This window comes from Carassius gibelio, chromosome B23 (genome assembly GCF_023724105.1).
Source record: "Carassius gibelio isolate Cgi1373 ecotype wild population from Czech Republic chromosome B23, carGib1.2-hapl.c, whole genome shotgun sequence".
Classification (NCBI taxonomy): Eukaryota; Metazoa; Chordata; class Actinopteri; order Cypriniformes; family Cyprinidae; genus Carassius; species Carassius gibelio.
Window position 1 is genome coordinate 13,461,253 of NC_068418.1, and position 14,826 is coordinate 13,476,078.

The 14,826-nt window shown below is 35.9% G+C and overlaps 1 protein-coding gene across 4 annotated transcripts in view; it reads right to left on the bottom strand.

The window, feature by feature from the left end:
* Positions 1-13,179, bottom strand: part of tafa1a (TAFA chemokine like family member 1a) — a 41,998-nt gene extending 28,819 nt beyond the window's left edge. For 3 of the 4 annotated variants that reach the window (XM_052594747.1, XM_052594744.1, XM_052594746.1), the window contains exons 1-2: positions 10,417-10,733; positions 9,399-9,531 (exon numbers count right to left, since the gene is read on the bottom strand). In XM_052594747.1, coding sequence (XP_052450707.1) covers positions 9,399-9,531; positions 10,417-10,425 — 142 coding nt within the window. In that variant the 5' untranslated portion in view covers positions 10,426-10,733. Of the gene's footprint in view, positions 1-9,398; positions 9,532-10,416; positions 10,734-13,079 lie in introns of those variants that run through there. The other variant, XM_052594745.1, reaches the window with a different exon arrangement.
* Between the last annotated feature and the right edge of the window lie 1,647 nt (positions 13,180-14,826).

The window sequence follows — 14,826 nt, forward strand, 5'->3', positions numbered from 1 at the left end:
CGGATATTGATTCTTATCAGATATTCCCAGAAAATGATTCACAAATCACGGATGGGCTGTTTCCTTACACACAAATTATGCAGAAAATTTCCATGGCAGGAAGGTTGAAATGTAAGCGAGACAGCCGCACACTTGAGTCTGCTGCTCCGTCTATATTTGTTCTAATTCTGGAGCTGTCATGTTTTGTTTCACAGAAACAAATTTAAAACTACAACAAAAAAACAATAAGGGCAATGTTTGGCTATGCATCAGCAGCTCAGTTTCAGTTCCTCCCTGCTGAATATCTGAACATCAGCCCAAACTCATCTGCAATATAGATTTCTCACTTGCACACTGGAAATTGTTTGTTTTGAAACTGATGGCACAAACAAGCCTATTAAACTTCTGCTGTTTGCGACATATGAAATCAATTAGAAGAGATTAATGGATAGAGCAGATCAGTGTTTTACTGTGCTGTGAAGACTTTGATTACCCCTGCAAATCCCCCTTGAAACCACAAACCATCAAACGGAGAACGCAGCTTCATATCATCAGTTTAGTGTAGCCATGACAACATCAGCAATATGTCACTAAGTTCTACACTTGTTGCATCATGGGAGATCTGGAGAGCATTGACACATTGAACCAGAACCAAATGAGAGATCATGTAACGACACAACATACAGATGTAAAGTAGAAATCCTTCATCAGTTCTCTAGCTTTTCTTTGTGACATTTAACATATTTATTTGACATAGAAAAACACTCACTTTATTATCTTATGAAGCCAAAAAAATAAATAAATAAATAAATAAGCTAAATAATTAAAAATAAATTAATTCATATTAAAAAATGTATCAATAAATTAAATAAATGTTGCATATTATAATGTTTTGATGCTTGAATTCACTTGCAACATTTAAAATGTTTGATTTTATTTTATTTGTTTGTTTTTATAGAACTGACTTAAATCTGCAAGACACCTGCACATTGAGAGAAGGAGACCTCAATTATAAAACGACAAGGCTAAAGTCTTGGATTGGTAAAAATCTCAATCCAACTGAGAGTTTTGAAAAAGGTTCCACTTACAATCTCCGTGCAGCCTGTCTGGAGCAGTTGTTCAGAGAACAATGAGGAAAACTGCAGTGGCCCGATCTAAATCCACATAGACTCAATATTAAAATCGCTGCCAAGTATGTATCTACTAAATAATTGATTTGGACTTGAAATTCTTTGGCATATGATTATTTTTAAATGATTTGTAGTAATTCTCACTCTGACACATAGTATACAGTGTGTGTGTGTGTGTGTGTGTGTGTGTGTATATATATATATATATATATATATATATATATATATATATATATATATATTAAAAAAGCATGTTCATCAGTGTGTCATAAAAGTCTAAATACATTTTCTGTGGTTCAGTGTTGTAAAAAAATAAAACATGAAAATGTAATATTTATTTTGTATTCAGTAACTATATAGGCACCATCAGGGTTGGGGAAAGTCACTATTAAAAGTAAATGCATTATAATATATAAAAAGTAACTAATTGCATTACTTTTAATAATGCATAACCTTAATAATAAAAAAATATATATATATATATATATATTTTTTTTTTTTTTGGCAACTGTAAAAGGCCCTTTCACACCAAAAGTGAAATCAATAAGCCTCATGTTGAAGTCTGTAAAACACAGTAACTTGCATAACTTGTAATTCACTAGTTACTTAAAAAGTAATCTGATTACGTAACTTGCTTTACTTGTAATGCATTACCAACAGAAGATGTAGTGTTACTTATAGTAAATATATGCTTGGCTTTGACTATGCATGTTTAACAACTTGAAATGATAAAAATTGGCAATAATGTGAAGAAGTTTTGTGTTTTGAATAAAAGAAAGAAGTATATAAATCTGTCTCTTGGTTCAGGTAGCTCAATAGATGTCAGATGTCTAGTAAAACTCATAAGGCAGATGTAATAAAGTTGATGTAGGACTTCCTCTGTGCTCTGGCAAGGGTAGAATTCACAGGTAATATGTGTTTGCATGTGTCTGGTGGCTTCAGGTTTTGTGAGGTCAGATTGGCATTCATAGAAGCGCTGTCTGGAGCGGAGAGAGAGAGAGTAGTGTGACAGAGAGCAGATGGAGGACAGCCCAGGGGCTGAGACTGTACGACTCTCCCATTGTTCCTACAGGCGAGCTGGCACTGTCAGGAAGATTGGATGGAAGCGGGAGAGATGGACGGAACGTCTCTGCTAAAATAATGTGCCTTTAGGAGCTGTATTATATAAGGCTATTAAACTGTCAGTGTGTGCTGCCATACATAGGGGAAGATAACCTTTGTTTTGCAGCAGATGAAAAACACATTCCATGTTTGTTTTGATGTAGCTACATCCATGGCCTGCATCTGTCGGTGTGTGTGGGGGGAATTATCACAGATGACTGTCTTCTCTCTCATGCCGCTGAGAAATATTTAATACTAAGAAGGACAAGCAGGATGCCGTGCCGCAGCCGAGCCCTGATTCTGTCAGAGGCACTTTGTAGGAAAGTCTTCGGGCGGCTTCAGCAGCCTAGAGCTGCAGATGGAGAACCGGCATCCACGTCACCTCTGTTATTGAGCTTTATTGAGCCCTCCTGGAGATTTCCTCCAGAGAAACTCTAATGGTAGAGCGGAAACCAGATGACGCTTTGATTCAAAGAGATCCGGGCATGTCTTTATTGTAGCCTGGGAAATATGTGAAATATTGCCAGGTCTCCCGCAATGAGTGCATTAAACTGTTAACAAAGTTAAAACAGCGTGAGTTAAGGGGTTGGACTGTTTGTTTGTTCATTCGTTGGCAAATAAATAGATTTATGTGATACCTGGAGAGAGCTATGCGTTAGAATTGCCATTTATCTCAGCAGCGTTTGCTCGGCTGGCATCGGGCCAGGCCTGGAAGTACGTGACCTGGAGCCTGCCATCTTCATGGGTGCTCAGTTCTGCTGCCAGGCTGTTTTGAGCCAATTAACTGAACTTAAATGGCATGTGACTAATGACTGTAGAGCCCAGAGGAAAATGATGTCATGATCACACTGAATAGCTGATGGCAACACAAAAATGTCACGAGTCGGGAATTTGGAGCAAAAAATATATTTAGGAGCCTCTTAAAAAGAATCAGGCTCTGGTTAAGCATCTACAGTAATAAATGAAATATTTGTGGTTGCTTGTAAAATGTTTTATTATACACTTCAGCTTTGAATGTCTGCAGATATCTCTCTTTTTCATGCTGAAAGAAACCTTGTTCATTTTATATTTGATAAACAATATAGTTAAACATCATTCAATGTTTCATTAAGAAGAAAATATATAAAACAGACAAATGTATTGGTCTCTTTTCCCCTTAATTTTGTTTTTAGGATTAAGTTTTTCATCTTTAAGTGCATAAGAAGCATCTATCCAGCTTATCAGTTTTGTTACTTCAAATTTATTATCATTATCATTTTGTTTTTTTGATAATGTTTTTTTACCAGCAAAGCGAACCAGAAAAAATCCAATGTATAAACCAACCTGCACTGTACAGATGAATTATCCCATATAGTGTGATAGTTCATACTGCTTTACACCATAATTATGCTCAGTCAAGCAGCAGTAGTAAGACATTTAATATTAATTTCAACAGAGATTTTAGTAGATTTTTACCTAAGAGGATATCTCTATGGACAGGAGATGCTTTTAACAAAGCTCACACTCTATAAGAAGAGTGCAAGACCAACATACAGTAGTTGCCTACACTGAAAAAAATCGTAATCAGTGTTTTTTGTGTTCCAGTAAAAAAAAAAAATTTTAAATGTCTGAACGTTTCTAAACCAAGATGCACTTACTTAAGAGACAGAAATGTATATCAAGAATTTTAATATTAATAATTTAGTTAGATTTGTATATAATTTGCCAGAGAAGAAGTTTTTCGTGAGAACACCAACCATTATCCATCCATTACTAAGACTAGTAAAGTGCATACCTTTTAAACATATTTATCTGATATATATATATATATATATATATATATATATATATATATATATATATATTGTATCATCAGTTGTTCAAGCCTCAGCTTACGTGGATAAATGGAGATGTGACGTGATGTATATCTGATGCCTTATATGACCATGTCTGGATATATGTTGATACATATTGCAACATGGCACAGATTTTCACAGCTTCATGTCCAGGAAGAGCTACATTGATCAAGAACCTAACAAGTAAAGTGAATCTGACAGACAATCTATATTTCCCAGAAACTCCACAAGATTGATATGATATCTGCCCTCTAAAACCACAGCAAGACGCTCATAAGTCATAGTTGTGTTGCTGTTAAAGTAAAGAGGCATCTGAACCGCAGTTATCGGATTAGCCTGCTGTTATTTTCAACGTAATACAGTTAGCCGTCTGTCCACTATTAACACTTGCACTTTAAATCTCTGATCTACCCAGGTTGATTCCGGTGTGGCTGGTTTTGTAATAGCCTGCTTGTCCTTGGACTTAGTGATGGTCTCCCAGGGGCCCGAGAAACTGTGTCTGTGTTTGTTTGTAAAGGGATGGTTCAGGTCTCGGTTTGTTAAAGAAGGGTTATTTTCTACATCTGGAGAGTTCAGACTCATAACACTAAAACATGACAGCTATGCATGCATGACAAACACAATTTGCTTAGTGCTGTTGCAGCTGTCAGAGCTGAATAGAGACCTGGTCTCGTGAATCAGCCATCCTCATCTGTCTGTCTGAGCCGGAGAGCAAGAACAGCCGGCAGCACATCTGTGAGAAGTGCTACACGTTCCTCTCTCTGTCTGTCTCTCCGTCTGTCTTTCGCTCTGTGCTTTTCACTCTCTCCATCCCTCGCTTCTTATTCATCTCTACATTTAAAACACATATAATCATCGATTTGCACTGCATTGCAGCGGCAAGTAAATCAGGACCTGTGAGCCCACAATATACACACATAATGTAGGCACTATGTTGCTTCCATACATATAGCTATAACAATTCAGATTCCTCAATTTGTTTTGCAAAAAACACGTTAGATAGATATGTAGTTATCTATATTCCGCCTTTGAATGCTTGCTTTTGATTTATTAAAGCTATAAGGCATTAGAAACTGTGCTTTGCAGTGATTTTACCTGGAAACTGTGACTCTGAATGGCTTTTACTGTAGCTTCACAGCACTGCGATAAAAGACACCAATGCTTAATACACAGTATCAATGTATTTTGTTTTTATTGATAATATATATCATATTTAATGTTCATATTATAATAGTTTATATAATTATAAAAGGTATTTAAAGACATATTTAAATAAATGTAAATGTATTGCCATTTATTTAAATGAGTATAATATTATTATAACATTACAGAAGAGATAGTTCCAGTCCTGGCTTCTGATTGGTCATTACATTGTTCTAGTTCCAAAGAGAGGGTACTCAAACCCCTCCCTCACATAAAGGTGGTGATCCCAGATGTGTTGACCAATCACAATATAGAGACAGCTTTGAGCTGTTCGTCACACCACTCCACAACTCCCATAATGGATCATTATTTTTATAGCATATCAGCGTTCTGTTATTTACGGGAGTTCATCTTCTAGTAGGGATGCTCCAATATTAAAATTCTGGTTGATATTAATAATTATTTTCTTGTTATGGCAGACAACCGATGAATGATATTAAAGTTCTATACACATTTTGTTTGAATTTTGTTGAATTGGTTGAATTAGTTTGAAAGTAAAAACTAAAATCAGTCATTTTTAAATGCTGTAAGGTTCTTTAGAAATCTGCAGTGAAGCTACAGTAAAAGCCACTCAGAGTCACAGTTTCCAGGTAAAATCACTGCAAAGCACAGTTTCTTCTGGCTTATAGCTTAAGTAAATCAAAAGCAAGCATTTAAAGGTTGAATATAGATGACAACATATCTATCTAACTTCTGACAAGCATTTTTGCAAAACACATTGAGGAATCTGAATTATTAGAGCTATTATGCATTGAAGCAAATTAGTGCCTACAGTGTTATTATTATTATTTTTTACTATATGTGTACATCAGCCGTTCTGTGGGCTATTGCTTAAATTTAGTAAATTTTTTAACTATGGGAGGTTTGCAGTTCCCAAGTGACATTATTTTGGCACATTCATATGTGCAGTTTATACTGCATAATAGTCAATACCGCATAAATCAAACATAGGCTCTCTCAAACCTTGACCTCCAGGGAAATTCAAATACAAAATTAAAATATGCAGTATATATATAAACATTTTCGCAATGGATGCAAGCTCAATTCATCAGATTGTGAACAACACCGTTTTGCAATTTCCTGCAGTGATCTTGGTCACTAGTTACATTGATGGCTTTAATGATAGCAACGGTACCGCAACAATTCATGACCTGTCAACCCTGATACTCAGTGCAATCTACCAGCCTCAAAGCACTCAATACTTAAACAAATATCTCTTTGTAACACAACACAACACACACACACACACACACTCCCACCCTCTCCAAATCCACAATCTTACCCTGACTGGAAAAGCATTACAGTTAGAAATCACACTTGTCATAACATCAAAAACGTCAACATAATCACACAAGGTTTGAAAGCTGAGCAGATGTTGTCAGTTTTGCTGACCTTTAAAAAAAATTCTTATATGATTGGCAGTTTGAGAGAATGTTTGCTGAGCTTGATGTTTTCACAGCATGCAAACGCATCCTGGAGCTACTACAATCGGTGCCTGTTGTTTGTGTTTTTCATATAAGGCAAGTGGTAAAATGAAATGACTGTAAAGATTTATTTTCAGAAAACACTGATATCTCAAATGCACTCCTTTGTTATTGAAGTAGTGCAGAAAATATGACCATAAATTGACATCTTTTGTAGAAATCATCTCTTTGGAGCAGAATGGGGGCTTAAATATGAATTATTTAGTGCCCCTTTTTATACTGAGTCAAAAAAAATCTTAATGCCTCGGTATTGTTCATCTTTTGAGAGAACATATGGACACTTAAACGTAATCTCTGTCCATTCATTCCATCCAGCACCAAATGTGAATTTTATGCAACATCACCAAAGCTCATAAAAGCCCAATCTGTGCAGTTTGTTTATCTGCTTTGATATTCAGATTTATGGTAGTGGAATCCCAGAGAGCCAATATATAGCCTTCCATTTAGGATGAACATGTGATTGTTAAGAAATACTGCTGTGCTCTGATAAGTCTCTTAGCTGGAGCTCAATTGTTCAATCGAGACTAACTTTCCTAACATCGCTCTATCTACATTCTGAATGACACTGAAGCCAAATCTAAATAGTCAAAAGTATTTGATGTCAAAGAGGCAAAACTCCACCGACCTTCTACTTTGAATCAAGAATAGCATGTACCTCTATAATTGTTCTATAGTCTGTACAATAAAATCAATTCCAATTCAGGATCCAATCCCACTAAAGTGCCTCTAGCAAGATTAGTTAAAGTAAGTGGTGCGGTCTCAAATTGCTTTTAGCCCTCTCATTTGAAGGTGTGAGGTTACAAGAAGCATTTGTGCTCTGTTTCAATTGAGGTGAACCTTAAAACCACCCCAGACCGCTGAGATATTAGACAAACAGGATTTTCTAATAGATTTACATTCTGATAAAAATGTCTAATATACTCTTGACCCGATGTGTGAAAGAAAAACTGTAATTGAACCCAGGTGCTTGTAAACTTGGCTAACCACGAGGTCTGAGAGCAGTTCTGGTGTATTGCATGTTCTGATAGGGATAAAAAACAAAAACAAAAGAAAAAAGAAAAAAAGTCTTTGTTAAATGGAAATTCAACTAACCATCTAATTGTGCTTGGTTAGCATATTGAATATGTATGAACTTGTATTGAAAAATTGCTGATGTCAAAAGACATGACTCCAATGCAAATTGATCATTTATTTACAGATGATAAAAGCTAGCCAAATTAGGCAGAGTTACTTGACATGTCCTTGATGTCAAGTGCTTGACTCCTTGAAAAGCCTCTGCAAACCCTGACATCATTAAATACAGACCAAAATCTGTTGTGTACGGTGAATTACTGGGTACCGAGAGCTTGAAACCATCAAAACAATTCTGCTACTGTGTTGGGTTGCCACTTGATAAATGTCCAAATCTGGGTTCTGCAGCAATGCCATGTTGAGAACCACTGTGCTAGAAATCCATCCCCTGTGTGTCTACTTTCCTGAATCAGAGTTGCACCAACGAGAATTCAATTAAGAAAAGGATTTGTCGAAGTTGTGTGCACTACTTAATAATACACTGCCTAACAAACCAGCGATTAAAACCTTCACCTGCAATTAATTTTGATTGTCTGCCATGGTGGATTAACCAATGGAAGTAAACAGCAGCATAAATCTCTTCAAATACTCTGGAAATAACCGTATTCCATTTTTTTGTCATATAGAGAAGGATATCAAAAATTGCTTTTTATATATTATATTATATTATATTATATTATATTATATTGTTTGCATTTTACTGTACACATAAAATATCTAAATACTGTATATACTGTCATATTGTTATTCTGTGTATGTTTATTTTTCATTAAATATTCTTTGTTGATTTGTTATCATTATAAAAATTCTTCATGATTAGCAGCTCTCTTAAAGGGACAGTTCCCCAAAAATGAAAATTATGTCATTAATTATTCACCCTCATGTCATTCCAAAACCTGTAAGACCTTTGTTAATCTTCAGAACACAAGCAATATTTTTAATTAAATCCGAGAGCTTTCTGATTCTTCAACGACAGCAATGCAACTGACACATTCATGGCCCAGAAAGGTAGTGAGGACACTGTGAAAATAGTCCATGTGACATCAGTGGTTCAACCATAATTTTATGAAGCTATTTTCATTTCATTTCAGAAATTTTTGGGTGAACTATCCCTTTAATTTCTTAATTGGAATTGGAAATTTAAAACAGAAAGTTTGTCTCTTGTCATCATTTTAGGCTTTTATTTATATCGAAACACTGATCAAAGCACATATATAGAGCACATTAAATATGGCAAACAGAAACGCAGACATACTTGCATACTTGAACTGTGAGAACCAATGAGTTTTGTTCTTGCATGTCACACAAGCATGTCTGAGCTTCCATTTACCATATTTGAAGTACTATATGTATACTATATGTATGCACATCAATCAATATTTATATGCCAAAAGCCTAAATTTAATTTCTTTACCATATAAAGCGATTGTTTCGCTTTAAAATGTTTGTATTAAACTGCTTGATTTATATACTTTTACAATCTAAAAAGTGTTGTTTTTGATGCATGAAATCTTTGGTCGTGTGGACTTTCAGATTGAGATGTCAGATGTCAGAGTGGACGATGAGACAGGAGATGAAGAGAAGGAAGGACTCACCGAGGATCTGTATGTTGGTTCCAGGTGGGGCCAGGTGCTGCTGGATGGTCTCATAGAAAGTGGCCTCACACATCAGCATCATGACTGTCACACTGACCCACACCCACACCAGCCACGACATCCCAACACTCCTCTGAAGACACACAGAGAGAGGTCAGTAACTCACACACTGGCTTTTCATCTCTCACTTCCATTCATTCCTTTTTAAGTGCAGCGAATTCCATGAGGTTCATTCAAACCTGGTATTTCTAATTACATCTGAAATAATATTTATTATAATTTATGCGAGTCTGACAGAACTTCCTCACACTCTAAAAAAATTACTAGGAATTTGTAAATAAAGCTTTGCAGGTAATTGCTATTTCAGTTTTATACTTTAGTATTCCACATTTAATTCAGTGTTGTACATTTCTTTGTAATTGTTTGTGAAATGCACTAGTGATTTCTGTGTGAGAAATTGATTCTACACCACATTTTTTTCAATGCAGAGAAAATATTGCAGATCCAATCTCCATGTAGACCAACTTGCTATTAGCCTCTTAGTCTGTCTATTAGGCCACATTTAGAGATGAAAGTGCCAATTGTTTTTTTTTCCTCAGCCACCTGACAGTCTCTTCCTTCCTTCAGTCTCCAATTGCCTATTCATATTCATAAATTAGAGTTATGACTCGACAGTCACATATTCTTCAGTTATCCACATAGCATGTACTGAAATTGAATGTCAGACTAAAACTATAAAAACGTCTGGAGAACTTATGAAAAGAGCCAGCCATTCAGTCTCATGACATATACTTCATAATGTAGGCTATAATAATCACTGAACACGAGACCGGGTAAAGATATTCATGCTGATCTTTCAGTGCACTCCTTTTTCACAGAAAAAACAACAACAAAAACAACATTTTCCTTGCATCAAGGTAAAAACATGTTATATATTTGTTTCCTGAACATTTCTATTGCATCAGCTGCATGCTGATACTTGGTAAATAGCAAAACAAAGCTGAAACAACTACTGTACCTGTATCATTCAGGGACCGCCGTAGGAGAACTCAACACTTTGTCCTCAATCCATCCATTGTGAGGTGTCCAGATATCCCCGTGTCCAGGTATTGTTGTCTTGTAGAAACTCTCAGTTCTTCTGTCTCCTCACTTTGAAGCCTGTAGCTGAAATCAGGGACACTCTAGGACAAACAAAGAGCGAAAGAGCGAGAGCACTATGATTCACGCACGGCAAACCCTCTCATCTAACCCTAGAATCGCCTCTTCACTCCCCTGAGCCACAGTGATGATTTTCCGCTTCACATTTAAACACAACTGAAGGGCGGTACTCTCTCTCTCTTCCTCCCTCCCTCTTCCTTGCTCTCTCTCTCTCTTTTGCTTCACTCTCCCATTTCATCCCTTTCTCTCTCACACACTTTCTCTCTGTCTCTTTCTCTTAGTCCCTCTCTCCATCTTTCTCTTCCTCCCTCCTATTGCATGTAATTATTTTTTCCCGATACACGAGAGCTCCTAGCTTCAAGCTATACATGATCTCTCATCTAAAACCTGCCTTGATCTAGCAGTCACTGGAAACTGGGAAATGATGTCGGGCATTTGTATCTTAATATATCGTTCCAATGGGTTATGATGATGAACTGACATTTATCAAAAACATTTTCTTTTTCTTTTTCTAGCGCAACACAAATCCCCCCTTGAGCAATATTTTTCACTCTGCATGCAAACAGATTGTGTTTGTGATCTCAGTAACTCTCAGGATTTTAAGCCCCTTCTATCCTCAGCATGTAATTGAGCCCAGACCTGGAGTCACTTGCTTGTCACCAACAAATTGCAGTGTTTCACACAACAAAACTCTTATTTAGTTTTCCTTTAAACTGAACCAGGCTACACACAATCCTAGGTCCTAAAAACAATCAATTAGCTCTTTTAAAGGGACAAGCATTAAGTGCAGAATCTAGCGCAGAATGTCTCTTTTCAATTTGCACTTTGAGATTAGAAAAAGGAGTTGTTTTGGAAATATACAAATTAATTTGAAAGACAATACATCTTGAATTAAAGTATATGTAAAGCACACATAAAGTTTGACTGCCACAACAAACAAGAAAATGCCTGTGGTATATTATAAAGGGTAAAATGTAATGTTTGGATATAATTGCAAACAGCAGTACAGATGCATGCACATACTGTATATAATATTAAGGTTTTGTGTACAACATTTTGTTTTGGTTTATATCTATCTATCTATCTATTTGACAATGATCAGGTCAGAATTATTAACCCCTTATATGAGCAAATAAGGTTGTAAAATTAAATCTGCATTGTTTATTCATTTGTTCAGTTACAAAAATGCAACCTTTCATTGAAGTAAGACAATTGAAATTGTGGGGGAAAGGGGAAGTAAATAAATGTTGTTGTTTCTCTCAAATATATGGTGGGCACAATTATTGGCCCTCTTTTATTCAATATTTTTTGCAACCTAAGTTTTTCAAGATAGCAGCTCTGAGCTTCTCCAATAATGCTTGGTAAGGTTGGAGATTGGAGACCATTCTTCCATGCAGAACCTTTCAAGGTTCTTCAAATGCTGAGGTCAATGTTCATGCTTCTCCTCTTAGTTCACCCAAATCATTTTCTAATTGTTTCAGGTCAAGGGACTAGGGTGGCCATGTCAGAACCCTAATTTTAATGTCAGTGACCCATTTTTATGTTTTTTTTTGGGGGGGGGGGTCATTGACTTGATGGAAGATCCAACTATGGCCCATTATAAGATTCATTCAGGTTTAGATTTTTTATCTGTCGGTATTTGATAGAATCCACGATGCCATGTATAAGATGTCCAGGGTCCCTAGAAGAAAAATAGGCCCACAACATTAAAGATCCAGCAGTATATTAAACTGTGGGAATGGGGTGATCTTTGTTTATCCTTTAATCCCATATTTTGTGTGCCAAAAACCTTTTTTGGTTTCATACGATTTTAGAACCTGGTTCTGCTTGAAGTTCCAGTAGTGTCTGGCAACTGGATGTGCTGGAGCAGAGGATTTGTTTCTTGAAACCCTTCCAAACAACCCGTTGTGATGATTTTTATTGTTTATTTTTCTAACCCGATGACTAAACCAATTTCTGCATTTTTGGCATTAGGATGATATAGACTCACATCCACTTCCAGACAGATTCTTAACATCTCCAGATGATTGGAACATCTTAATTATTAACCTGATTGTAGAAATGGGAATTTCTAATGCTTTAGCTCTTTTCTTACAGCCACTTTCTATTTTGTTGAACTCAACCATCTTTTGTTGCACAGCTATAATCTTTTTTTTTTTTTTTTTTTTTTGGTTTTAAGGGTATTGGACTTCACAATTACAACGGGGAGTCATGGCTGGAGTCTGGATAATTTCAAAGTGTAAATGGAAATGGGAAAATACTTCACTTACATTTTATTCAGAAGACTTTTTAGGGGTGCTAACAATTGTTGCCGATATTTATTAGAAAAAAAAACAATGTTTTTCCTAATAAGGTTTCACCCCCAATATTAATCATATATATATAATATTGCATATGTATTGTATACATATATTGTATATACTGCACAATTAAAATGTAAAATTACTAATTAACTAAACAAAATCCAAAAATAATGTTTTATCATCCACAGATCATCGCAAGGTGCTTTAAAAGATAACTTACCTCAGGCTGTTCCACCTGGGGTAGCTTGTAATGGGATTTGATGCTCCTTTATGAGTTAGTAAAACAGACCTTGGAAACCATCACTACATGGAGAGCTCCCACTCAGCCTGCCTACTGACTCCCTTCCTGGCCGACTCACTTCCACCTGCTGGCTGCTGCTAACCTGATATCCCTCCTACTAAAGACTAGTCACTGCAGTGCTGCTCACATGAGGGAGCTGCTTCTGAATAACATGTATCTACAAACAGACATTGTTTCCCTGAGTGGAGTTTGTCTCTTCCAGAGCAACAGCTCTATACAGCCACTCACTTTAGAGAGTAGATCTGCCAGACCAGGGCTCCTGAAGCTGTCTGAACTGAGACCTTCAGCCACAGGCAGTTGGATTTTTCTTCACTTTTCTTGTAAAGTCTGAGTTATAACATGTTGGACAAGCTGGAAAGTACAAGCACATTTTGTGCTAAAGTCTTAATGTTACCCCCACTCCCTTTTAAGCCCATGTATAACGTCACCCAAACCAGACATAAGAGATGGTTTTAGAGCGGTTTTTGAAACAGTTTGAGTGCTTACCACCAAGTAATGTTTAACTCCTGACAGAATCTGAATAAAAATGTTCTTTAATCCTGTTCTATTCTTTCTTCCCTGGAACATTTAATTATTTAAAACAGTTGAAACTCTTAAAATTTAAACCAAGAGATGAGAATTTTCCTATTATGGAAAACCAGATTATTTTTTTTTTGTTTGTTTGTTTTGGCCATTATATTGTATTTCCTTATATATCCAGTAGCTTTCAAGCCTGCAATGCTGTTCATTGGTTTAAACTAAGCTCATGGACATATTTTTGTACTTATCTTTGACACCTCTACACCTCTATTCATTCCATACCTCTAAATATTTTGAGATTTTATCACTATTATTCATCTCCAATTCACAGAGGTATTGTCAGATTTTCTGAAGAAATCGGAAACTATTTAGGGAATGTTTTTTCTTACTGTATTTTTTTATGATATTATATACAGTAGCAAATTTTTTATTTAGTCTTTGGAGTTTTTTTTTTTATTGTGAAGTGAAACTCAAGCTGTGTGCAATAGCTTGGGTTTAATATCACACAAAAGGCTTGTGTTTTTGGTTAAGGGTTGTGATCAACACGCTGTGTAAGAGGTGTTTATGAGGAAATATACTTTTCCGTACACTAATTAGAAGAAAATTGCAGCTTTTTATGCTGTGAATCTTGTGATGAAATGAAGTGATTAAATGACATTTGGAAAATTTTCAGTTTAATTAAAAAACCTTTATTAGAATGAACTAACTATCGTTAAATATTAATATATGAATTTAAACTACATGTTCTGAAATCTCTGGATTTATAAATTGCAAGACATATCTTTATTCTAAGAGCTGCACTTGAGCAATTTTAGGAAGATAAACCCGGTGAGATAATACAGCATCAGCATATCTCCTGATTCCCTTGTTAACCTCAATCTATGGGAGGTGTGTTTAGAGAGACAAAGCACCAGGATATAGTGGAGGGAATACAGGATCAGGATGTAACTCTTTGGGAAACACGGCAACAGAGACATTTCAGCAAAACCAAGGGACCATGTAAGACAAATCCCAGAAGTAAGAGTTTTGAAGAAACTAGAGAACTAGAGGCGTTTGAGGGAGAAAAAAGAAAACACAAAACAGAAATGTGCTTTAGTGCTGATAAAGCAGGATTTTCATAATGAGCGCCGTGAAACTTTTAAATATT